Here is a 25899-nt window from a genome sequence, read left to right as displayed (position 1 = left end):
ATTCTCAGCAAACGTGCACAGGATCCCATTTCTTACCTCCCAGATTAAAAAGCAGAGCAATTCACTAATAGGCAAAAAACCTTGTGGTTTAAATTAAGAATGCAGCTATAGCCAACAGATATTTCTGTCAAACTTTAAAAAGCAGGGAAATTGGGCAGCTATAGTGAATTCCCCAGGGGGAGCAGGAGACCTGACCTCCTCTCTGAGATATTGTACTGCCCTACAAATTTGTCAAAATGAAAACACAGTTTGGTTTGGTCTTTCACAGTCCAACCCAATTCCTGTGTAGCTTTGAAGAATTTGGTAATGTGCCTCTGAGCATGTATCACTGAACACCAAAGTCAGGATCATTCAGACTATGGTATTCCTGATTTCTATGTATGGATGTGAAAGTTGGACAGTGAAAAAATGGATAAGAGAAAAATCAACTCATTTGAAATGTGGTGTTGGAGGAGAGCCTTGCAGATACAATGGATTGCAAAAAGGACAAATAATTGGGTGTTAGAACAAATTAAACCAGAACTATCACTAGAAGCTAAAATGATGAAACTGAGGTCATCATACTTTGGACACATCATGAGAAGACCTGATTCACTAGGAAAGACTATAATGCTGGGAAAAACAGAAGGGAATAGAAAAAGAGGAAGGCCAAACAAGAGATGGATTGATTCCATAAAGGAAGCCACAGACTTGAACTTACAAGATCTGAACAGGGTGGTTCATGACAGATGCTATTGGAGGTCGCTGATTCATAGGGTTGCCATAAGTCGTAATCGACTTGAAGGCACATGAGAACAACAACACAAAAGAAAAAGATAAAGCCAGGTCAGATCCACACTGCAGCCCCTTCAGTTTGCAAGTCAGCACTGTATATCTTGCAATCTTCTCAGTGGTGGCCCCCGAATTATGGAATGCCCTCCCTGACGAGATACGCCTGGCGCCTTCTCTCCTATCTTTTCGGCGCCAGGTAAAAACCTACCTCTTCGCCCAGGCATTTTAAATGCATTTTAAGCTTAAACTTTGTAATTGAATTTTTTATTTTAATCTTTTAATCTTGTGCTTAACATGTTTTTTAACTGTATAATGAAATTCACACTTGCTCGTATTTTAAACGTATTTTATTCTGTTGTACACCGCCCTGAGAGCTCAATGCTATAGGGCGGTCTAAAAATGTAATTAAATAAATAAATAAATAAATAAATAAATAAATTGTAATCATTGCTCATGGAGCACATTCGTGGAATACAATGCTGAATCTCCCTTGTTTCTGCATTCCATGCCATCTGGAAGTGCAATAAAAAGTGGGAGAATCTAAGTGACATTTCAAAGGTTGTGGTTTGCTTTGTTTTTTAATCTAGGTCCATGCATACATGCAGACAATCATGCTCATAAAACAGAATTGTGCTAGAGTTTTCTCTGACCTAAGGACAGGCTTGTGTCTAAAGAAAGGGCAGAGAAACTGCAAACAGAGGCAGCTGCACATTACAGGCCCAGTGGGGGTTGATCTCAGCACTGCTTTGGAAGGGGAAGATGGGGATGAGGGTGGCAGAGAGGAGATTGATTGGGCTCCTCCCACTGCCATCTCCTTGTCCTCCACAGCCAGCACTGTTGGAAACCACTTGGACACCTTTTTCTGACAAATATTCCCATTTTAGAATGGAACTGTTTATAATGAAAACAATACATACACTCTCCATTGTATCTGGCTTATCGTCCAATTCTTCCGCTGTTGGTAAAGGCCTTAGCATGGTGGTACAAAACTCACAGCAACCAAGGTGGCAAAGATCAGTGATAGAATGACTCTAAAACGGAGGGAAAAGGCAAATGGCTTCTCAAATTAAACTAGCTATTAACATGAAGACATGTATACATATGCCTGAGTGCAGTTAAGCCGTAGTCAAATCTTTTTTTTATAAGTGATTCAGGGCCAGTACAATTTAACAGCTAATCCAATATAATGGGACTGACTTTGGCTTCCTGGAAATGTTTGCTTTCATTTAACAAAAAAAACCCCAAACCACTACATTTGCAACTGTGAAGAAACTGTTTTAACGCTAGTGGACATTTTCTGTGGAATTCATATAGATAACGATTTCAGGCCTTCTGCACAGTAGCAGGAATACACCAAGTAGCCCCACCCCCTGGTGTCTACGTAAGCAGCACAAATGTCGGTAGCAACAGCTGTAAACACAAAGGATCTGCAACTGCTTTCACAGACCAGATGGCATGACAATTTGGTACATTCCTGATCCTGCACTGAGCAACATGGGAACTATCATGCCTAAGACTTGCATGGTCCTTAGTTCCTACCACACTCTCTCTAAAATACTACCTCCAGTATTTTGAGTATTCAGAATCTACATTCCCCATAGATAGATCACCATGTGTGATAATTGTACAACATGCCTTTTGCTACATTCCATGCATGATGATCTTGATGTGGGTTTTATGCTAATTCCTACATGGAAGTGCATTCCATGTTGAAATTTTGTTACATCTAAAGTAGGGATGGGTGAATCTGTCAGTTTCATTTTCTCTCTGTTTTTCATTTTTTCAATATTAGGTTCAGTTCTCCACATTTCCATGTCAATTTGCAAAAAAAATTCCTCACGAAAATTCATCAGCATTTTTGTGTGAATTTCTTCTAATATACACATTTTGCAAAGCATATCCCCATAATATAATGCAGAGGTTCCCAAACTGTGGGCCATGGACCACTAATGGTCTATGAGCTTCATGCTAGTAGCCCAGGATGTGTATTTGAAGAACAGCAGCAGCAGCAGTGGGTACTCTGCATCTCAACCTCTGCTTTGTTGATTCTGTTGCAGCTAGCAAAGCAATTACTACCACCCCAGACTCTTTCCCCTTCTTTTACCCAGCCCTAGCTGCAGTAGTTGGCCATCAGGTATGGTGGCCCTTCCAGTGCCTTTTCTCTCTTACCGTTTGTGTGTGAGTGCAAAGGGTCTGGCTGGGAATGGAGGAGAAATAAGGGACAAATTCGATTCATTTTGCACATAAAGCCAAATTTATCAAATTCACACTTTCCAAAACAATATGAGAATCAAAACACTGCCATCTTTCGCCCAGTCTCAAACTTGCCATTCTTAGGCAAGACGATTGAGCGGGTGGTGGCGAAACAGCTGCAAGCACACTTGAAGGAAGCGGATTATCTAGATCCATTTCAATCGGGTTTCAGGCCTGGGCATGGGACTGAAACAGCCTTGGTCGCCTTTGTAGATGATATGAGGAGGGCATGGGATAGGAACGAAGGTACCTTCCTTGATCTCTCAGCGGCTTTTGATACCTTTTGGACCACCTGAAGAGGCTGGGCATAGGAGGCACTGTATTACAGTGGTTCCGGTCCTTCCTCTCTGGTAGGTACCAAAGAGTAGCACTGGAGGAGGAGGTTTCAGATCCGTAGCCTCTCACTTGTGGGGTGCCACAGGGTTCTATCCTCTCCCCGATGCTATTCAATATCTATGTAAAGCCGCTGGGAGCAATCATCAGGAGATTTGGGCTGCAGTGTCATCAATATGCAGATGACACGCAGCTCTATCTCTCATTTAAATCTTCACCGAGGTTGGCTGTAGAAACCATGTCCAAGTGCCTGGACTTGGTAAGTGACTGGATGGGAAGGAACAAGCTGAAGCTGAATCCTGACAAATCCGAGGTACTGTTAGTGGGAGACAAGGGAAGGCTGGGGGATGTGGACCTGATGTTCAATGGGGTACGATTGCCCCTAAAGGACCAGGTCTGCAGCCTGGGGGTCATTCTTGACTCCCAGCTGTCCATGGAGGCTCAAGTCTCGGCTGTGAGCAGGGCAGCGCTGTATCAACTGCATCTGATACGGAAGCTGCGCCCCTACCTTCCCAACCATTTGCTCCCGCTGGTAGTACATGCCCTGGTCACCTCTCGCCTAGACTACTGTAATGCGCTCTATGTGGGGTTACCCTTGAAAACGGTCCGGAAATTGCAACTGGTACAGAATGCGGCGGCTCATATGATCAAAGGTAGCCACCAACAAGATCATATTACTCCAGTTTTGAAGGAGTTACATTGGTTACCGGTTGTTTACCGGGTGTCAGGCCCAGGATGTGACTCAGGAACCAGACCAACGGCTGTAGTTAATTCGTGTTTTATTAGGGTAATGTCCAAACAAAGACTGCGTTTTCTCATGAAGCAATACAGGGATACAGGTCCTGCGGCATCGGGAGAAAGTTGACAGAGCAAGGGACTTCTTCCCGCCTGTTCTTTAAGAAGGGGCCAAACGGGCGCGCAATCTTTTGCTCCTCCTTAACTGCCCCTCAGGTACTGCCCGCCTTCCCCCCCTTCTCTCCTGTCTTTTCAGCTGTCTGCGTGTGCGCGGTGAGGGGGGAAGCATCACCCCCTCCTCTTCTGAAGTTTCCGATTCCAGGATGGGGGATAGGGGAGGGGCTGATGGTAAACTGCCTCCCCGCTTTTCAGCTGTGAGCAGCCCTCCCTCTTTCCCCTCTTGCTCTGAGCCTGAAAGAGGGGGAGGCGTGAGAATGTCCAGGGAGGGCTCAGGCTCCCCGTTGCTAAGCGACCTTATCACTGGCAGTTCCTCTGTTTCGTCTTCGCTCCAAAGGGGGGAAGTTCCTCCCCCTTCCCTCTGCCATCCATCCGAATACTCTTCTCCCAACTCTCCGGGATCCAGCTCCCTGGGATTGGGACCCCAGCTCTGCCTTCCGACACCATCCCCCCTCCCAGGCTGTGCCCCCCTCCCCTTGTCTGGCTTGGGACGGTGGGGAAAACGTTGATGGAAAAGTTTTACCAATTCTGGAGCATGCACATCAGCTGCATCTTCCCATGATCTGTCAGCCACCCCATAGCCTTTCCAGTGAATCAAGTACTGCAGCTTGTGGCGTCTGATCCTGGAATCTAAGATCTCCTCAACTTCAAACTCAAGCTGCTCATTTACCAGGAGTGGAGCTCCGGGAGGTTCCTCCGGCCGTAACTCACTGGGAGGGGCGGCTTTCGTTAAGAGGGATCGATGGAACACAGGATGTATTTTAAACGTGTCAGGCAGCTTCAGTCGGTACGCCACGGGACTGATTTGAGTTTCTATTTTGAAAGGACCCACCCTCTTGTCTTGTAATTTTCTACATTTGCCCGGCATCTGGAGGAAGCGGGTGGACAGCCATACCTGGTCTCCCGGTTGAAGGGGGGGGCCCTCCTTCCTGTGCAGGTCAGCAACTCGCTTGTACTCCGTTTTGGCTTCGTTTAACTGCTGTTTCAGTGTCTGTTGCGCCGCTTGCAATTCCTTAAGGAAGTTCTCAGCTGCCGGTACCAGCATTCCTTCTGAGCTGCTTGGAAAGACTTTAGGATGGAATCCATAATTAGTGCAGAACAGGGTTTGTTGAGTGCTGGAGTGCAGAGAATTGTTGTAGGCGAACTCTGCAAAATGCAAATATGATACCCAGTCAGTCTGTTGATAGGACACATAACTTCGTAAATATCTTTCCAAAACGGCGTTCAAGCGTTCCGTCTGCCCATCTGTCTGGGGGTGATGGGCGGAGGAGAGTTTTAATTCCGTCTGCAACTGTTTCCACATTGCTCTCCAAAATTTGGCTGTGAACTGAGTTCCTCGGTCTGAGACTACGCTGTTTGGCAATCCATGCAGCCGGTAGACTTCTTTGATGAATAACTTGGCCGTTTCTTTAGCCTCTAAGGCCCCTGCACAAGGAAGAAAGTGTGCCATTTTGGTAAGTAGATCCACCACTACTAAGATGGCTGTCATTCCTTGGGACTTGGGTAGATCAGTTATAAAATCCATGGAGAGGTCCTTCCAGGGTTCGTGTGGGACAGGCAACGGTTGTAACAGTCCTGCTGGTATCCCTGTTTGTGTTTTTGTCCACAGACAGACAGAGCAGGACTTTACATAACTCTCAATATCCCGACGCATTTTAGGCCACCAGAAGTCCTTGGCCACATTCTGAATGGTCTTGTAAATCCCAAAGTGTCCCGCTGTGATGGAATCATGACACTGGCGTAGGATTCTGAGCCTTAATTCCCCTTCTGGCACATATCTGGCGGTTTTGAACCATAACAGTCCATTTCTCCAGTGAAAGGTTACTTCTGAGTCCTGACCTTGTCCCGTCTCCTGCTGATATTTTAGCATGTCTGCATCTTCTTGTTGTGCCTTTTTGAGTTCCTCTTCCCATGAAGGCTGGCATACTCCCAACGTTAATTTCTCTGGCGGGATTACGTACTGAGGCTGGTCCTCGGATTCACTTTCTTTGTATTGTGGCTGTCTGGATAAGGCATCCGCTCTCTGGTTTTTGGCTTGGGCATGGTAAGTAATCTGGAAGTTAAACCTAGTGAAGAACTGGGACCATCTTATCTGTCTCTGGTTCAGCTTTCTGGCGGTTTGGAGGCTTTCAAGATTCTTGTGGTCGGAGCGCACTTCAATTCGATGAGAGGTCCCCTCTAGGTATTGTCTCCAGTTTTCAAAAGAGTCCTTGATGGCCAGCAGCTCCTTCTCCCAAACTGTGTAGTTCTTCTCTGCAGGCTTTAACTTCCGAGAGAAGTACGCACAGGGGTGCAGCTCCTTCCCTTCTTGGTCTAATTGTAGCAGGACCCCCCGATGGCAAAATCTGAAGCATCTGCTTCCACTACGAAAGGGCGGTTCGGATCAGCAAAGCGCAGAATGGGCTCGGTAGCAAACCTTCTCTTCAGCTTCTCAAAGGCCTCGGTGGCGTTCTCTGTCCATTGAAACTTCTTCTTCCCCCTTAAACAGTCAGTCAGAGGAGCTGTTAATTTGGAAAACCCTGGAATGAACTTTCTGTAATAATTGGCAAACCCCAAAAACCGTTGTACATCCTTTTTGGTGACAGGTTGGCCCCAGTCCAATATGCAGCTTACTTTCCCTGGGTCCATCTCCACGCCTTCCGCTGAGATTCGATATCCAAGGAAGTCTAGAGACTTGAGGTCAAATCCACATTTCTCTAATTTAGCATACAGGTGATTTTCTCTCAGTCTCTTCAACACCGTCTTCACATGCTGGTCGTGGTCTTCCTGGTTCTTTGAGAACACCAGGATATCATCTAAGTAACAGATTACATACGTGTCCAACAAGTCTCTAAACACGTCGTTCATGAATTTTTGAAAAATTCCTGGACTTCCACAAAGCCCAAACGGCATGACCAGGTATTCATACTGTCCGTAAGCGGTCAAGAATCCTGTTTTCCATCCATCTCCCTCCTTCATTCTGATCAGATTGTACGCTCCTCTCAAATCCAACTTCGTGAAGATTTTTGCAGAGCGCAGTCGGTCCAGCAACTCTGAGATCAGGGGCAGCGGGTAGCTGTTGGGGATGGTGATCTGGTTCAATGTGCGATAGTCGTTACAGGGTCTGAGTTCCCCCCCTTCTTTTTCACAAACAATAGTGGCGCTCCAGCAGGGGATTGTGAGGGGCATATGAATCCTCGCCTCAGGTTTTTATCCAGGAATTCCTTCAGGGCCTCCCTCTCATTCTCTGTGAGAGAGTAGATTCTCCCTGATGGGATGCTGGCTCCTGGCACTAGGTCAATCGCACAGTCGTAAGGGCGGTGGGGGGGTAAAGTCTCTGCCTCTTTTTCATCAAACACATCTTTGAATTCTTCATACTTTGGCGGCAGGGTCACTTGCTCGATCTCTTGCACTGCCCCCGCTAAAGTGTTCTTGATTCCTTCAGGTTGACAGTTCTCCTGGCAATACTGTGAGGTGAACCACACCACCGCCTCCTTCCAACTTATTTTGGGTTCATGCTTTGCTAGCCAGGGCATTCCCAGAATCACCTCAACGTTCGAGAGATCTGACACATATAGCGAAATGAACTCTTCGTGCCCAGGGATTTGAAGTTTCACTTCCTCCATGGCTTGTGTCACCCCTCCTGACTTCAGGGGTCTCCCATCGATAGTCTCCACAGCTAGGGGAGCGTCCAGTTTCCACCGGGAAATTCCATGACGCTTGACTAACTTTGCATCAATAAAATTTGTGGAGGCTCCACTGTCAATTAAGGCAGTGGAATTAAACACCACTCCTCTGGAAGTTGTAATCCGAATAGGCAAGACCAACACCCCCTTTGAGGGAGGTTGGATCATTGGGGGGCCTTTATACAACGCTGCCCCCAGTCCACCGGCCTGCACGTGGACTGGGTGTTCTAGTTTCCCGACGGCTCGGCTTTCCCCCCTTTCAGTCCACAGTCTCTGGCCACATGGCCCGGCTTTGAACAATAAAAGCATAAACGTTCCCGGCGTCGTCTTTCCTTTTCTTCTTCCGACAGTCTTGGCCTAGCCCCTCCCTGTCCCTCAGTTGCATTACCTGCCATCCCTGCAGTGGGAAGGGTCTTGTTGCGGGATGCCGAGGCTGAGTATCTCGGGACCTCCTGCTTCCTTTCCAGGCGCCTTCCTTCCATCCGGTGATCTATCTGTAGGCATAGCCGGATGAGCCCTGGTAGGTCAGCGGGGGGGGAGGTCCTGGCCAACTCATCCAGGATTTCAGCATTTAATCCACTCCGGTACATAAACATCAGGGCGGCGTCATTATAACCAGTTTCCTGGGACAGAATTTTAAAAGCGTTAGTGTACTCGGAAACAGTCCCTTTAGCTTGCTTCAGAGCGCCTAGTTGCCGCGCTACTGTTTCAGCCCTTAGCGGGTCTTGAAACATCTCGGTCATCTCCTGTATAAATCCTCTGTACCTTCCTAAGACAGTATCCTTTCTCACGAGATACGGAGTCACCCATTTTGCAGCTTCTCCCTCCAGGAGGCTAATCACGAAAGCTACTTTAGCCCCATCGTCTGGAAATTCCGTGTGCCTGACATCCAGATATAACTCACATTGAGCCACGAAGGTTGCCAACTGATCACTTTGTCCCGCGTATTTTGGGGGCAATCCAATGGGAACCTTTACTACGGCAGCTGGAGGGGCTGTTCGCATCTGGTCTATCGTGGCCTTCAAGGTTTGATTATCCGTCTTCAGCGCCTTGACTGCTGCTAGCAGGGCTTGAACATCCGTCTGCAAATCAGCTACCTTAGTCCTCAAGAGTTCCACTTCTTCCGTCTCAGAAGTGGGGTTCATCCCCCCCGCTGCTCCCTTTGACATCTTGTCCCAGTCAAGTGAAGAGAGCGTTGAGGGTGATTTAGGTGGCTCTGTCAAGCTGTCAGGCCCAGGATGTGACTCAGGAACCAGACCAACGGCTGTAGTTAATTCGTGTTTTATTAGGGTAATGTCCAAACAAAGACTGCGTTTTCTCATGAAGCAATACAGGGATACAGGTCCTGCGGCATTGGGAGAAAGTTGACAGAGCAAGGGACTTCTTCCCGCCTGTTCTTTAAGAAGGGGCCAAACGGGCGTGCAATCTTTCGCTCCTCCTTAACTGCCCCTCAGGTACTGCCCGCCTTCCCCCCCTTCTCTCCTGTCTTTTCAGCTGTCTGCGTGTGCGCAGTGAGGGGGGAAGCATCACCCCCTCCTCTTCTGAAGTTTCCGATTCCAGGATGGGGGATAGGGGAAGGGCTGATGGTAAACTGCCTCCCCGCTTTTCGGCTGTGAGCAGCCCTCCCTCTTTCCCCTCTTGCTCTGAGCCTGAAAGAGGGGGAGGCGTGAGAATGTCCAGGGAGGGCTCAGGCTCCCCGTTGCTAAGCGACCTTATCACTGGCAGTTCCTCTGTTTTGTCTTCGCTCCAAAGGGGGGAAGTTCCTCCCCCTTCCCTCTGCCATCCATCCGAATACTCTTCTCCCAACTCTCCGGGATCCAGCTCCCCAGGATTGGGACCCCAGCTCTGCCTTCCGACACCGGGCCCAATTCAAGGTGTTGGTTTTGACCTTTAAAACCCTATACGGTTTGGGCCCGGTTTATCTGAAGGAGCGCCTCCAGCACCGTCAGGGATGCCGCTCGACAAGATCAGCCTCTCAAGACCTTCTCTCGATCCCACCGGTTAAATCAGCTAGGCTGGTGAGGACCAGAGAGAGGGCTTTCTCAATATTGGCCCCCACCCTATGGAACTCCCTCCCAAATGATCTCCGACATGCCCCCTCTATGATGAGCTTCCGCCGGACTTTAAAGACTTGGCTCTTCAGGCAGGCTTTTGGGATGGGTTGAAACTTTTACTGTATGTTTTAATATTTTAATGCTTATGGTATGCTTAATGTCTAATGTATTATTCTGTTTTGTACGTCGCCCAGAGTGGCTGGGTAACCAGCCAGATGGGCGACTAATAAACCGAAGAATAAACAAATAAATAAATAAATAAATAAAATCTTCAAAATTCACACTTGTTTCACACCAAAAATTCACACTGAATTTTGCAATACAGTTCCCCAACCAAGCAATGTTTACAAAAATGCATGTATTGCAGGAATGTGTGCACAAAATGAATATATTGGTGAAAATAGCATACAAAATGCATTATACAGTAGGGCCCCATGGCGGGTTACATTCCAGACCCCTGCCTAAAAGCAAAACCCACCTAAAAGCGGAACTCCGTCAATAAAATGGTGCCTGATGCCCGAAAACCACCGTAAAAGTGGAACAAGCACCGTATGAGTGGGGCCTTACTCTAATTGAAAGCCGCCATATTAGCGGAATGCCGAAAAGCGGAACACCAAAAAGCGGAACACCAAAAAGCGGGCCGCTGAAAAGCGGGGCCCTGCTGTATTAGGATAAATTACTTGCAAACATGTGTACATTAATCAGCACTGCAAACAAAAATTATTTATTAGGAGAAATTCACACTAAAATGCTAAATAATTTTCATGATGAATTAAACACACAGACACACAAATTGCTGCAGAAATGTGGAGGACCAAATTTAAGATTAGGAAACTGAGAAACTCAGAGATCCAATATTGACAAATCATTTCATCCCTAGAATGGAGTCAGTCAAACAAGTGACAGCTTGACAAACAGTCCTCTCAGATTCTTATTACAAATGCCACCCATTACCTTCTTGACACTTCCTTTCCCCTCCCCCCATTTTGTAGCCTGCTTTAATGCCCCCCCCTTTGAAGCACAAGTTTCCTTTCCTCCTCAACAGCCTGGACATATGAATGGGAGAAACACCAGGTAAGGAGGGGTAAAACTAATTAGAATTTCCAGCTGCAAGGCTTCCTTGCAAATAAGCACCTTACACAGGCTTACGTCTGAGTAAATATGCATGGGATCAGCTGCATGATGAGGTTTGGGGAGAAAAAGAGACAAAGCTGTGATTATGTTTGGGAGGGAAAGGGCAAAGGAGGAGAAGAGGGCAGGTTTTAAGGTATTTTAGAGTTCAATTTGTAATACAACGTAAATAAATGAAGCTATGTAAATTAGAAGAAGCCAATGTGGCTTCACAGAAAGCTTAGAGATGACCTGAAAACAAACAAGGACGAGTACAGACAGGTAGCACAGAATTGCAGGGATGGCATTAGGAAGGCTAAACCTGAGAAGGAGCTGAGGTTAGCAAGAGATGCCAAAAGCAGCAAAAAAAGCTTTCTTCAGGTATATCAATAGTAAAAGAGAGAGAAAAGGTGGTGCAGCTACTCAATGAGGATGGCAAAATGATAACAGATGACAAAGAAAACACAGAAGTGCTCATTTCCTACTTTAGCTCAGGGATCATTCACATGGCGACTTACTGTAAGATTGGTGCTACTTGCATTCCCGTTTAATTCACATGGTTCACAAGACATTGCAGGCAAGGAGAAGCTATACCAAAGTTTTCCCCTTTAAATCAGTATCAACCCAATTTGCTGATAATGCAAAAAGTAATGGAAAAAATGTCTCCACTTCGCTGCATTTCTCCGTGTAGGTGCTTTGCTCCAGTGTTTTTTGCTGGGACGGTAGATCATCACTTTCACATACTCCCATTTCTCCACACACTAAACTGTCCATGAGTTTCATTTTGTTTCCAGAGGCTTAAGCAGCCACTTCCGACTTGCTCTGTCCTCCTGCATTTGCTATAGCCTTCCTTTCCCCCCTTTCCCCCATTAAGTTCCTTCCCTCCCCTTGCTCCTTGAAACCAGCTCAGATATACAAATTGAATTTTATACCCACTTTTAAAAAATGAAAGGGTTTTACTATGAATCTGTCAGGAGGAAATGAAACTGACATGAAAAGGAGGAGTGAATGATCAGCAATTACCTTCCAAATCTGACATTGAAAAGGAATGCAAACTGGAAGCTGATGTGACCAAGATCTCTTCTTGATTGTCCCAGAGTGCAGGACACGTAATAATGGGCTCAAGTTGCAGGAAGCCAGATTTCAACTGAACATCAGGAAAAACATCCTGACTGGTAGAGCAATACGACAATGGAACCAATGGCCTAGGGAGGTGGTGTGCTCTCCAACACTGGAGTCATTTTTAAAAAAAGGTTTTACTGCAAACCTATCAGGAAATGACAGACAGAAAAATGGATGTGTGAATGTTATGATCGCCTATTATCACTCACTCCCCCCTCAAACAAGTTTCATGTCAATTGCACTCTGACCTTAGCCAGGAAAGGCATGCAATTGACAAGAAAAAATGAAACTGACCAAAAAGCTTCCCCTTCTCTATTAGCAATATTGATACTCCAGATGCAGTAAACATGCAAAATATGGGGCGGGGCCACAAAATAGTGACACAAATCCTTCCCAGCGGAACGCCAACTAGTGTGAATGGAAAGCAGCAGATCTGAAGATAGGAAGTGTGAACTGTGGAAATCTATCGCGATGGCAAAAGCTGCAACTTTAATTCGAAGTTCAGCTCCTGTGGGAATGAGCCCAGAGTCTTCTCCCAAAAGAGGGTCTATGACCCTCTGGGGAAACATGAAGTTGAAGGGGCCGGATTATAGCTTGAGATTGATACACATATGGTTAAGGAATATCTAATCACTTTGAACGAGTTCAAATCTGCAGGGCCTGATGAACTGCATCCTAGAGTATTGAAGGAACTGGCTGAAGAACTCTTGAAACCAGTCTATTATCTTTGCAAAACCATGGAGGATGGGTGAAGTGCCAGATGACTGAAGGAGGGCTAATGTTGTCCCTATCTTCAAAAAGAGCAAAGAAGAGGAACCTTGGAACTACAGACTAGTCAGCCCGACATCAATCCTTGGGAATGTTATGGAGCAGATTATGAAGCAGTCAGTCTGGAAGCACCTTGAAAACAATGCAGTGATTACTAGAACCCAACATGGATTTATTTATTTATTTATTTGATTTATATCCTGCCCTTCCTCCCAGCAGGATTTATCAAGAACAAATCCTGCCAGACTAATCTTATCTTATTTTTTGAACAGGTAACCTCCCTTGTAGACCGTGGGAATGCTGTGGATATGGTATATGTCGACTTCAGCAAAATGTTTGACAAAGTGCCCCATAATATTCTGATTAGCAAGCTAGCTAAATGTGGGCTGGATAGAACAACTATCAGATGGATCCACAGTTGGCTACAGAGTTGTAGTCAAAGAGTGCTTATCAATGGCTCCTTCTCCAACTGGGCAGAGTAACAAGTGGGCTACCGCAGGGCTTGGTCCTTGGCCCAGTGCTCTTCAACATTTTTATTAATAATGTAGATGAGGAGCTGCAGGGAAAGCTTATCAAATTTGCAGATGATACAAAATTGGGAGGGATAGCTAATACCTTGGAAGACAGAAACAAAATTCAAAGTGATCTTGATAGGCTTGAGCACTGGGCTGAAAACAACAGAGTGAAATTTAACAGGGATAAATTCAAAGTCCTACACCTAGGAAAAAGAAACCAAATACAGTTATAAAATGAAGGATACTGGGCTCAGCAATACTGCATGCGAGAAGGATCTTGGCATTGTCGTTGATCACAAGCTGAATATGAGCCAACAGTGTGATGTGGTTGCAAAAAAGGCTAATGCTGTTTTAGGCTGCATTAATAGAAGTATAGTTTCCAAATTGCATGAAGTATTGGTTCCCCTCTATTCAGTACTGGCTAGGCCTCATCTTGAGTACTGTGTCCAGTTCTGGAGATCACACTTTAAGAAGGATGCAGACAAACTGGAACGGGTTCAAAGGAGTGCAATGAGGATGATCAGGGGAGTGGAAACAAAGCCCTATGAGAAGAGACTGGAAGAACTGGGCATGTTTAGCCTTGAGAAGAGAAGACTGAGGGGAGATATTCTAGCACTCTTCAAGTACTTGAAAAGTTGCACACAGAGGTGCCCCAGGATCTCTTCTCGATTGTCCCAGAGTGTAGGAATAATGGGCTCAAGTTACAGGAAGCCAGATTTCAACTGAACATCAGGAAAAAACTTCCTAACTGGTAGAGCAGTATGTCAATGGAACCAATGGCCTAGGGAGGTGGTGTGCTTTCCAACACTGGAGGCATTCAGGCATAGCCACCTGTCGGGTATGCTTTAATTTGGATTCCTGTGTTGAGCAGGAGGTTGGACTCGATGGCCTTATAAGCCCCTTCCAACTCTATGATTCTATGATAATTGAATACAGTTAAAATACAGCATCTAGCTCAGCACATTCCTATTGCTACAACAGGCAGAAAAATCATTACATGGCCCACCAAGACCCTCAGCAATTTTGCCTGAAAAGAGTTGAATGAGAGAAAATGGCCCAATAATAAAAATATCCATTCTTCCTCTTCCAAGAGAGATGAGGACATTTGGTGCTCTTCAGGATACCATCTAGTCAGGTGGTATGGCCTTCTACAGAACTGCCTATTCCTTGGGAGCCCCCCCCCCCATCTCCGAAATAGGTCTTGTCTCATAGTGAGAATGTTGGGTCACAGCATGGCTACCTGTCAGCAAAATACAGAGAGTGAAAATGCTATTTTCCACATGCCTTTGTTTCCTTTTTATTTAGATTTTCTTGTCTTTTGCTGTCCCTCTCCCTTCCACTATGTCTGGGATCTGCCCATCTGATGTAGGATGCTACTGCTTTGGCAGCATGCTATGGTAGCTTTCCTCTGGATGAAATCTGTAAAGCAGCAATATGGGGCTACTTCCAGATGGGTGGCTCTTAGCACTACCTAGTTATTGATCTTCTGTTGAAACGACAAGCGGAACTACAACTGATGTACCACACTGTTGGGAGTATTGCTGTTTTGCTATGTGTACATCCTATGTGTTTCATCCCACACAGCAGTGGGCATAACTTGATGTTTGAGAGGTGTGTTTTCAGGACCCACCACCCTGGGACCTGCTGTGAAGAGTGTGTTGTTGACGTTACAACAACAAGAACAATGGAACTGCTGCAGATGGGGCCATGTGAAGCTTAGCATGCAGTCACTTATGGGTAGGGATGGAAAGAGCTGTCAGGTTCTCTGAGTTTCTAATTTCTCCAAACTTAAATTCAGTTCTCCACATTTCTGCAGCAATTCGTGATTTTTTTTAAAAAAATTCCTCATGAAAATTCTGCACATTTTAGTGTGAATTTCTCCTAACATTCTTGTAGACAGTTTTGACTAATGTGCACATTTTTGCAAGCCATTCTTCATCATATAATGCATTTTTGTATGTTGGAAATGGAAATGGACTGAGGCTGAGAGGCAGTGACTGGCCCAAGGTCACACAGTGAGCTTCATGGCTGTGTGGGGATTCGAACCCTGGTCTCCCAAGTCGTAGTCCAGCACCTTAACCACTACACCACACTGGCTCTGTTTTGTATGTTATTTTCACTCATATATTCATTTTTATGCACACTTGTCCCTAATATATGCATTTTTGTAAACACTGATTGGTTGGCAAATTTCACTGCAAAATTCTCACAAGTGTGAATTTTGATAGATGGCTGTGTTTTGGTTTTCATATTGTTTCAGAAAATGCAAATTTGATAGATTCAGTTTGTAATGTGAACTGAATTGAAATTCTCACCGATCCCTACTTGTGGGGCATATACTGCTTAATCAACATGGAGATTAGAGATTATTCACTTACTTTCTCACAGTAAGGACATCCCAATCCATTTTGGGTAGGCCTCCCTATCTGCCTCATGGCCCCAATCTGTGGGCCGAAGAGGGCCAATCTGCATTGTCCCAAAGATGGGACCACCCACTCCACCCCATCTGCTACATCTCATTCCCCACAACCACTGACTGAGAGCAGGTGGGTGTGGCAGTACAGGATGAAATCGCTTTGCTTATCAGGTGGTAAGCAGGACAATCCATCCTAAGTGTTGCTGGTCACTGTTGCTTCGCAAGCAGCTTCTCTGCATGCAGAGAATCCACCCATGAACAAGCAGCGAAGGGCAGCACACAGATTGAATCCTCCTGCTTATCAGCTGATAAGCAAAAGGATTCCCTACTGTGGGGTGCTGCCCCTTTGCGAGAGGCTTCCCTCACAAGGAGGATTTGGTGCATGGGGCTTGGGGAGGCCTGGCAGAAAGAAGGAGAGACTGTTCCCCTTCCAACTCTACTATTCTATGATTCTATGATTCTGATGTGGCTGAGAAAGTGACTAGAGCGCTCTTTGCTTGGGGATGGGGATTAAATACTTGCTAACAGGAGAGGGGAGGCAGAGAGGAAAAAAAGGGGGGGAGACTGACAACCAAAGCCAGTGCCTTCAGCATCAGCAGACAAGAGGTGCCTGATTGTTTGCTTTGCTAGCATGTAACTGGGCCAGGCAGACAGCTACCCGTGCCTTCTTTGTATTTTGCAATTCAATGCAAATCTGCAAAGCCATCCACTTCACAACAGCGTTCACTCTCTGCAGCCTAAACAACCTGAAGATACTGCGAGGCTGACGGCTCTGAATCGTAAACACAAAGAAGAAGCAATAATGTCCATTCAACTTCAGTATTAATTGCACTTTCTTTCCCAGGTTGCATTGTGTCTCTTGGAGGAGGGCTCAAGGTATCATCTGTGCATGCCCAGTTTCCTAGTAATCGGAGGGAGTGTAAATAGAAAATCAGGGGGAAGAGCCACTATGAACATCGTATCTAAAGGAGCACCTATTGTGTGAATGCAAAAGAATGAATTTGCAGCTACCATTGAGCACCAACTGTAGACGGTGCAAATGAAAAATGAAGGTGTATTTGCTACTAAGAAATGCCCCCATCCTATATTTATTCATGGGCAGTTTGTATAGGGTGTGCAGATGCTGTTGGGGGAGCCAGGGAAAATCTCATTTCCCCAGCTCTACTCTTTCTTTACAAATTTAGCATGCTATGGACCTCTGAGGTCAACATATTTGAAGATCAACCCCTGGAAAGAGCAGACTCTTAACTTCAGTCATAAGTGGCCATAGAGTTATGAGGAGTGCATTTGCTCTCTGATTTTGGCACACTCTGGACATTGACTTGTGAGGAGCTGGCAGGTGGGTCCTGCTTCATGGCACGAAAAGGTCCCAACACCTTTGGTCCCAACTGTCGGATCTTACCTCAGCTTTGAACAGAGTCTCCATATGGATCTCCTCTTCAGCAGAAACACTCTCTTTGAAGTTTCCAAGCAAACGCATCAGCAGCATTTTAGTAGCAAGGGAAACAGACAAAGATGAAAACAAAGTTAATTCTTCACAAAAGCTTTCATCTTTTTTCACCTCTTTGTTCAAAATGTAACAAGAAGGCACTTGGCACAAATCAAACTGAATTATAAGTGTGGGACATCCCTTTCAGATAAATAGAACTTATAACATCCATCAGCACTTTTTAAACAGAACTCCAAAGCTCCCAAACATGCAAAGATATAAAAGAAGAAACCAGAAACAAGTAATCACAGATGACTAAGTTATAGGCCTGGGTATTTAGATAGGAAAAGAATGTTTTGCTTGAAGAACAAAAGAGAATGAAAATGTCAAGAGAAATACAGGCTTCTGAATTCAGCGAGAACACACTTTCCCCCCCAATTTAAATAAGAACACAAAAGCTTAAGGAAATGTAATACCAGTTCTGCTTCCCCTGTATGTAGGCTGAGAGAAGTTTGCTATGCCTGCTCACTCAAAAGAGGCCAGTTTACATGCAGTTTGAGAGACAGGTTTGGATCTTGCTCCTGTACAGGTGCAGTTCCTAACTGAGCAGAGCAGAGCGAGCTGCATCAGCTGGTCCAGAGGAGATACAAGCAAGCCGGTTCTCAGAGAGTGAGTGAACACAGCGAGCTTATAGGAGTTTGGCAGAGGAGTTTGGCAGGGGAGATCAAGAAGGAGGTTCCTAAAAAATGTTTTCCCTTATATGGCATACTACATATCGGTGGGGCTCTCCTATTTACCCTGAAGGAGGACAGGACACAAAGCACAGGTCAGTCCAATACAAGTAGAAACAAAGAAACAAAAGGCTGTAGAGACTGTGGATGAGAAGAACACTCCAGTGGTGGTGACCTGCAAGTTGTATGCAATACTTGTTTTCTTGCCTGAGAACAACATGGCGTACACATGCTACAAGTGCAATCTAGTGATGCTGTTGGAAGAAAAAGTGAGGGTCCTGGAACAGTGGGTGTCCACAGTGAAGAGTGTAAGAGAAGATCACAGAATCATAGAACAGTAGAGTTGGAAGGGTCCTATAAGGCTCAATGCAGGAATCCAAATCAAAGCATTCCCGACAGATGGCTGTCCAGCTGCCTCTTGAATGCCTCCAGTGTCAGAGAGCCCACTACCTCTCTAGGTAATTGGTTCCATTGTTGTATGGCTCTGACAGTTAGGAAGTTTTTCCTGATGTCCAGTTGAAATCTGGCTTCCTGCAACTTGAGCCCATTATTCCGTGTCCTGCACTCTGGGACGGTCCTGCACTCTGGGACGGCTCTTTCATGTACTTGAAGAGTGCTATCATATCTCCCCTCAGTCTTCTCTTTTCCAGGCTAAACATGCCCAGTTCTTTCAGTCTCTCCTCATAGGGCTTTATTTCCAGTTCCCCCATCATCCTTGTTGCCCTCCTTTGAAACTGTTCCAATTTGTCTTCATCCTTCTTGAAGTGCAGAGACCAGAACTGGATGCAGAGGGTTGGATTTGATGGCCTTGTAGGCCCAGCTCTACGCTTCTATGATTCTATGATTCATTGCAGACAGTGCTGGACAATGTGTGGGCAAATAAACAGTAACAGATGAGTTTCCCTGGAACTGCAGAGTGGAAGGGAATCAATCTCAACCATCAGTCATATGATCTGCTGGATTGGGTTGTGTCTGGTTGTGTTTGGGGAAGGGGTGCATTTGTGTATTGTTGTGTATCTGTAGTAAGCTGCCTTGAAAGTAATTTGATCAAACTGTGGAAGAAGAAATTTCTAACAACTCACATTGGGCAATATAACTTCTAACTAGAAATGCTTGTTTCCAAGTTATGCTGGAGGTTGCTTCCAAAGTCATGACTAAACCTGTATCATAATATGGAAAGGTTTGATACGTGTGCCTTCTCTGGGAATGGGACCAATAGTAGCAACTTAAAAATGTGTATGTTTGTGTGTAATATATGTACATTCAGCTCTAAGGAAAATCAAGTGAAAAAATGAAAAAGTATGGGCTGGCATTTTGATGATGTTGATGTCAAGTAGATGGTGCAAAACAAAAACGACACAAAACCCCTTCAGACCACGTGCAGCACCAAGTCCATGATAAACTGCGATATGGAAGTGCCCCACTGGCTGTCTACTGACACACGGCAGTTTGCAGAGATCTTTCACATTCAACTGGAGACGCCAGAAACAGAGTCCAGAGAACTTTCCTTGCAAAGATGTCAGTGGAATGAGTATGGAATAGGATACCTTACCACTTTGCTTCTGTTTGTGTCTGATGACATTCCTTAAAATCTATCAGTGTGATATGCATACCTTTACTGGCCATTTCAATCTCTTCTCTTCCTTCCCCTATGCTGCAAATTTTTATCTCTGTAGAACAAACAAATACAGCTGGTATAGCACAGTGAAAAGGAGAGCCTGGCTGGGAGTCCAGAGTCTGTGAGTTCAAATCCCCGCTCGTGTCTCTTGGGTGTCAAGGGCCAGCTAAAGATCACCCCCACAGTGAGTGGCTCAGGGGTTATGTGCCCTGCCACCTGTGCAGCTGTGGGCAAGCTGCATAGTCCCAAGGAGCCAGTTGACCCCCAGCTGGCAGCTAGAGCCAGCTGGGGAAGACTAGCCTCAGAGGGAGGCAATGGTAAAAACCCCTCTGAATACCGCTTACCATGAAAACCCTATTCATAGGGTCGCCATAAGTAGGGATCGACTTGAAGGCAGTCCAGAACAAACAAATAAAGGTTGCAATCTTAAACACACCAGTTTGGAAGTAAACCCCAGTTGAAAGCATTCTGTAGGACTTCCCATTAAACATGGTAAAGTACATGACAGTGCAGGGCTGGGCACACCTGGGAAAAAGTACATATGCAGCACTTTAGCAGACAGAGCCACAACATAAATGTAATGCAAAAGGGTCTGGCCTGTTCCAAGCCCTTTAGTGTGAGCAAAGGGATACACAGAAACAGTCCAAGTGATTCTTGTAAAAACTGGTGGCTGGCTAGAAAAAGTACTACCACAATAGCAATCTCGCCTAAATTTCAGAAATCAGTGTGTTGTCAATAGTTATCGAGTAGGAACAGAGGAAGCTGCCTGATACCAAGTAATCTGTGGTCCATCTAGCTCCGTATTGCCTACACTGACTGGCAGAGGCTCTCCAGGATTTCCAACAGCGAGTCTCTCCCAGCCTTACCCGGATCGAACCTGGGACCTTCTGCATGCAAATCTCCCATTCCTGGGCAAGGCGGTTGAGCGCATGGTGGCAAAGCAGTTGCAGGTGCATTTGGAGGAAGCGGATTATCTAGATCCATTTCAATCAGGCTTCAGGCCTGGACATGAGACTGAAATGGCCTTGGTCGCCTGAGTGGATGATATGAGAAGGGCGTTGGATAGGGGCGAATGCACCTTCCTCGTCCTCCTGGATCTCTCAGCGGCTTTTGATACCGTTGACTATGGTATCCTTCTGGACCGCCTGAAGAGGTTAGGCATAGGGGGCACTGTATTGCAGTGGTTCCGTTCCTTTCTCTCTGGTAGGTACCAGAGAGTGGCATTGGGGGATGAGGTTTCGGATCCTTGCCCTCTCACTTGTGGGGTGCCACAGGGTTCCATCCTCTCCCCGATGCTATTTAACATCTATATAAAGCCGCTGGGGGCTATCATCAGAGGATTGGGCTGCAGTGTCACCAGTATGTGGATGTACCGCAGCTCTATCTCTCATTCAAATCTTCACCGAGGTTGGCTGTAGAAACCCTGTCCAAGTGCCTGGAGTGGGTGAGTGGCTGGATGGGAAGGAATAAGCTGAAGCTGAACCATGACAAAACCGAGGTACTGTTCGTGGGAGACAAGGGAAGGTTAGGGGATGTTGACCTGGTGCTCAATGGGGTACAACTGCCCCTGAAAGACCAGGTCCGCAGCCTGGGGGTCATTCTTAACTTCCAGAAGTCCATGGAGGCTCAGGTCTCGGCTGTGAGCCAGGCAGCGCTGTATCAACTCCATCTGATACGGAGGCTATGCCCCTACCTTCCCAGTCATCTGCTCCCTCAGGTGATACATGCCCAGGTCTCCTCTCGCCTAGACTACTGTAATGCGCTCTACGTGGGGTTACCCTTGAAAATGGTCCGGAAGCTGCAACTGGTACAGAATGCGGCGGCTCGCCTGATTAAAGGCAGCCACCGGTGAGATCACTCCAGTGCTAAAGGAGTTGCACTGGTTACCAGTTGTTTTCCGGGCCCAGTTCAAGGTGTTGGTTCTGACCTTTAAAACTCTATACGGTTTTGGCCCAGTCTATCTGAAGGAGCACCTCCAGCATCAGCAGCAATGCCACCCAACAAGATCAGCCTCAAAAGGCCTTCTCTCTATCCCACCAGTTAAAACAGCTAGACTGGGAGAGGGCTTTTTCAATTGTGGCCCCCACTTTGTGGAATTCCCTCCCAATTGATCTCTGCCATGCCCCCTCTATGATGAGCTTCTTCAGGCAGGCTTTTGGGGTGGGCTAGGTTTTATTATTGTTGTTGAAATTTTTAATGTTTTAATGTATTTGTATGTTTTTATTTTGTACGTCGCCCAGAGTGGCTGGACAACCAGCCAGATGGGCTACTAATAAATTTAATAAATAAATAAATAAATAAAATGCTCTACTACTGAACAACAGTCTTTCCCCAAATAGCTATGAGCGGATTTATATTTATAGATAGCTGTGAGTGGATAGCGAAACTCAACTAAACCCGTGTCCTCCTTGAAAACCAAGTACTCCAGTTCCCCTATCTTTGCTCAGAAACTATCATTAGTAAAGGACATAATCAAGGGCAGCTTGCCCACCAGTACCCATATTCCCTGGACCAAGGAGATGGAATCCTTATAGGCTACAGGTACGCCTCCTTTGTGCTCCTCAAACAGAGAATGGTACTGCACATTTGGGAGAAGTTTAAACTGCCCCTTGCATACACCCAGATTTCTGTTATACAATCAAAGTCTGCATCACCTTCCTTTACCAGAATACAAAGGGTCAATACCACTTTCTCCCAAACCCACCGAGCAGCAAATAGCTGCACTTTAAGGTTTGAAGGATCTGGGTAAGGCCAATACATCAGGCTCAGGCTGTCCCCCAGTCTCCTCCTGCTTGCCTCCTTATTTACCACCAGTCTAGGGAGTGTCAGACTTGTCTTTGTGAAACTAGGCAGGCAAGTCTTTCCCTACAAAGATTCACAGGCACAGTTTCCCCCCTCTTTTGAAGGTACACTGGGAGGGGGACAGAAGACTTCATGCAGGGCTGGCACCAGACCACCATGGGGCTCCACCCCTCACGCAAGATGCTACCTCTTGCATCGCCATGTCAGCGCCCATGCCTGCCATTACCCAGGATGGCAGCAGGGATGTTTCAGTGTTCCCGCTGCCAATGTTGGGTGATGGTAGGCATGTGCATGCAGTGCACTGATACCACGATGTAAGACAGGGTGCGACTGGGTATATTTAAGTGCGCACCGGCTGCATGTGCATGTGGGGGTGGTCTTGACTGGGAGAGTGGAGCTCCCACCCACACCACCATCCAATGCTGGCAAGGTCATGGAGCGGCAGCTCCAGCCTCTCAGCCCCAGGTGCAGGGGGCCTTGGCCAGTGCCCATCCTGGCCACCCATTGGCACTGGGCCTGACTTCATGGGCAGTAGTAATCCTCACTTGTGAAGAACAATGGTGGAGGAGTTGCTCCCAGAAGGGGGGCGGATAGAGAAGAACGATTATAAGACTTGGTCAATGGTTTCTTATGGAAAAGCAACATAGGCCATCTTTACACTAGTGAATATGAGCTAGTATGCTGGCGCCTGGGCTATGTGGATAGGTATAGTCTGCCCTAGAGTAAATGGCCTGCTGCTGCTTGTGCTTGTGCTTCCTGCATAAGGACCAGCAAGAGATGAGGAGGCGTGAAGCATATCCTTTTATTTTGGTGTTCTGTTGAGCTGGGAAATTTTGCTGGCTACTAGCATTATTCTGCTCACCCAAACTACACAGCATTAGTTTCACTTTGTTAAGATTAGATCAGTCAGTGCATTAATTGAATATTTGCAGCACATATCCTCAGTGTAGAAAAGTACAATCTGAGACAGTAAGTAGTTTATATTCTCTTTTTTTATATGTTTTGCAGTTAACAGTGTGATGCAAACATAACAAAAAGGAATCCAGAAGAGGTTCTGGGATGTATACAAGGTGCCTACTGTGTTCATTGTTTGCCCAGCAATTCAATATTGCTGGATGACAGCTAGAGTTCAAGTGGCAAAAGACATGCTGTGAAGCTGATTGAGCATGAGCGCAACAACATAACCATGCCTTCTATGTGGTGGTGAGGACAGCAAAGAAAACCCACTTCTGTGCCCCTATTGCATCAAGTGGAGCTTTTTCATACTGTCTGGAGTCTTTTAACATTCGAGGGAATAGGGTTTTAGACCCTTCAGAAGCCCACTGTGAACTGTTTGAAAGACACTTTCAGAGTAAAGTTGGTTCCCTTCCAAGCAACCATGATGCTATATCCACATTCACTGCAGCCACCAGTGAGGTGTCCAGTGCAACTTCTGCTGCAACTTCTTGGGATCAGTTTCAGTTGATGCGGCTTGATGACAAAATCCTTGTGATGATGGACCAGCAAAGTGTCCCCTCAATGCTTGCCTATCTTGGCTTATTAAGTTTGCCAAGGGTGTATGACCGAGTGGATCTGGGTGTAGTCAATGCATCCTTGCAGGAGGGAGTGGTCCCAGCCATCCTGAAAGGGGTGGTGATCCAACCACTCCTGAAAAAGCCCACCCTGGACTCATTGGCTTGTGACAACAACTGCCTGATCGCAAATAACCCCTTTAAAGGGAATGTGATAGAGAGGGTCGTGATGCAACAATTGCAAGTATTCTTGGATGAAACATTATCTCAGCCTATTTCAATCAGCATTCAGGCCTGGTTATAGGACTAAATCAGCCTTAGTTGCCCTAGTGGATGACTTTTATATGGATTGAAGTCAGAGACATTATCAGGGAAGAATGCAAAAAGATAATACCTCTAGTTAAAAAGAGAGAAAGACCTCAATGGATGACTGACGAAACTCTTAAAATGGTTAAAGAAAGAAGGAAAGCAAAAGGAGATAGAAACACAGTCAGAACCCTAATACAGCAACTAGGATGTAGGGACAAAGAGAACTATTACAATAGTTATTGTATAGAAATAGAAGAGGACAACAAAAGAGGTAGAACAAGAGCCCTGCTCCAAAAGATTACAGAAATTAAAGGGAAATTTAAACCAAGAGTAGGGATGTTGAATAATCAACAGGGGAACACACTGACTGACCAAGATAAAATAAAAGGAAGATGGAAGCAATACACTGAAGAGTTATATAAAAGAGATGCAAGGATGACAGATTCATTCATGGAGGAACCGTGTGAGGGAGACTCAGAAATTTTCAAATGTGAGGTGAAAGCTGCTCTTAAAATACTTGGAAGAAAAATCACCAGGAACAGGTGGCATACCAACAGAGTTGCTACAAGTTACTGAGACAGAATTGCATACAATTGCAAAGAAAGATCCAGGGAATAAAGTAATTATCGAACGATTGCCTTAATATCCCATGCAAGTAAAGTAATGCTCAAGATTCTACAACAAAGGCTCTTACCATACATGGAGAGAGAAATGCCAGATGTCCAAGCTGGATTTAGAAAGGGAAGAGGCACCAGAGATCATATTTCAAACATACGTTGGATAATGGAATGGAACAAGGAATTTCAGAAGAAAATCACCCTGTGCTTTACAGATTACAGCAAAGCCTCTGATTGTGTAGATAATGAAAAACTATGGAGTGCTTTGAAAGAAATGGGGGTGCCACAGCATCTGATTGTCCTGATGTGCAACCTATACTCTGAACAAGAGGCTACTATAAGAACAGAGTATGGAGAAACCGATTGGTTCCCAATCGGAAATGGTGTGAGACAGGAGTGTATTTTATCACTCTATTTGTTTAATCTATATGCAGAACATATTATACAGAAAGCAGGATTGGAGCAAGATGAAGAAGGTGTGAAAATTGGAAGGAGAAATATCAATAATTTAAGATACGCAGACGATACCATACTACTAGCAGAAACCAGTAATGATTTGAAATGAATGCTGTTGAAATTTAAAGAGGAAAGCGCACAATCAGGACTACAGCTGAACGTCAAGAACACTAATGACAACAGAAGATTTATGTAACTTTAAAGTTGACAGTGAGGACATTGAACTTGTCAAGATTATCAATACCTTGGCACAGTCATTAACCAAAATGGAGACAATAGTCAAGAAATTAAAAGAAGGCTAGGACTGGGGAGGGCAGCTATGAGAGAACTAGAAAAGGTCCTCCAATGCAAAAATGTATCACTGAACACTAAAGTCAGGATCATTCACACCATGGTATTCCCAATCTCTGTGTATGGATGTGAAAGCTGGACAGTGAAAAAAAGTGGATAAGAGAAAAATCAACTCATTTGAGATGTGGTGTTGGAGGAGAGCTTTGTAGATGCCAT

General features: G+C 45.6%; 1 protein-coding gene across 1 annotated transcript in view; it reads right to left on the bottom strand.

Moving 5' to 3' along the window:
* Positions 1-25899, bottom strand: part of ERICH6B (glutamate rich 6B) — a 117514-nt gene that overhangs the window by 42813 nt on the left and 48802 nt on the right. The window contains exons 5-7 of the mRNA XM_061634571.1: positions 19693-19770; positions 17322-17374; positions 1689-1802 (exon numbers count right to left, since the gene is read on the bottom strand). Of these exons, the coding sequence (XP_061490555.1) occupies positions 1689-1802; positions 17322-17374; positions 19693-19770 (245 nt within the window). The remainder of the gene's footprint in view (positions 1-1688; positions 1803-17321; positions 17375-19692; positions 19771-25899) is intronic.

This window comes from Rhineura floridana, chromosome 7 (assembly GCF_030035675.1).
Source record: "Rhineura floridana isolate rRhiFlo1 chromosome 7, rRhiFlo1.hap2, whole genome shotgun sequence".
Taxonomy (NCBI): Eukaryota; Metazoa; Chordata; class Lepidosauria; order Squamata; family Rhineuridae; genus Rhineura; species Rhineura floridana.
Note: the sequence above shows the minus strand (reverse complement) of the source record. Positions and strands in the feature narration are given on the sequence as shown.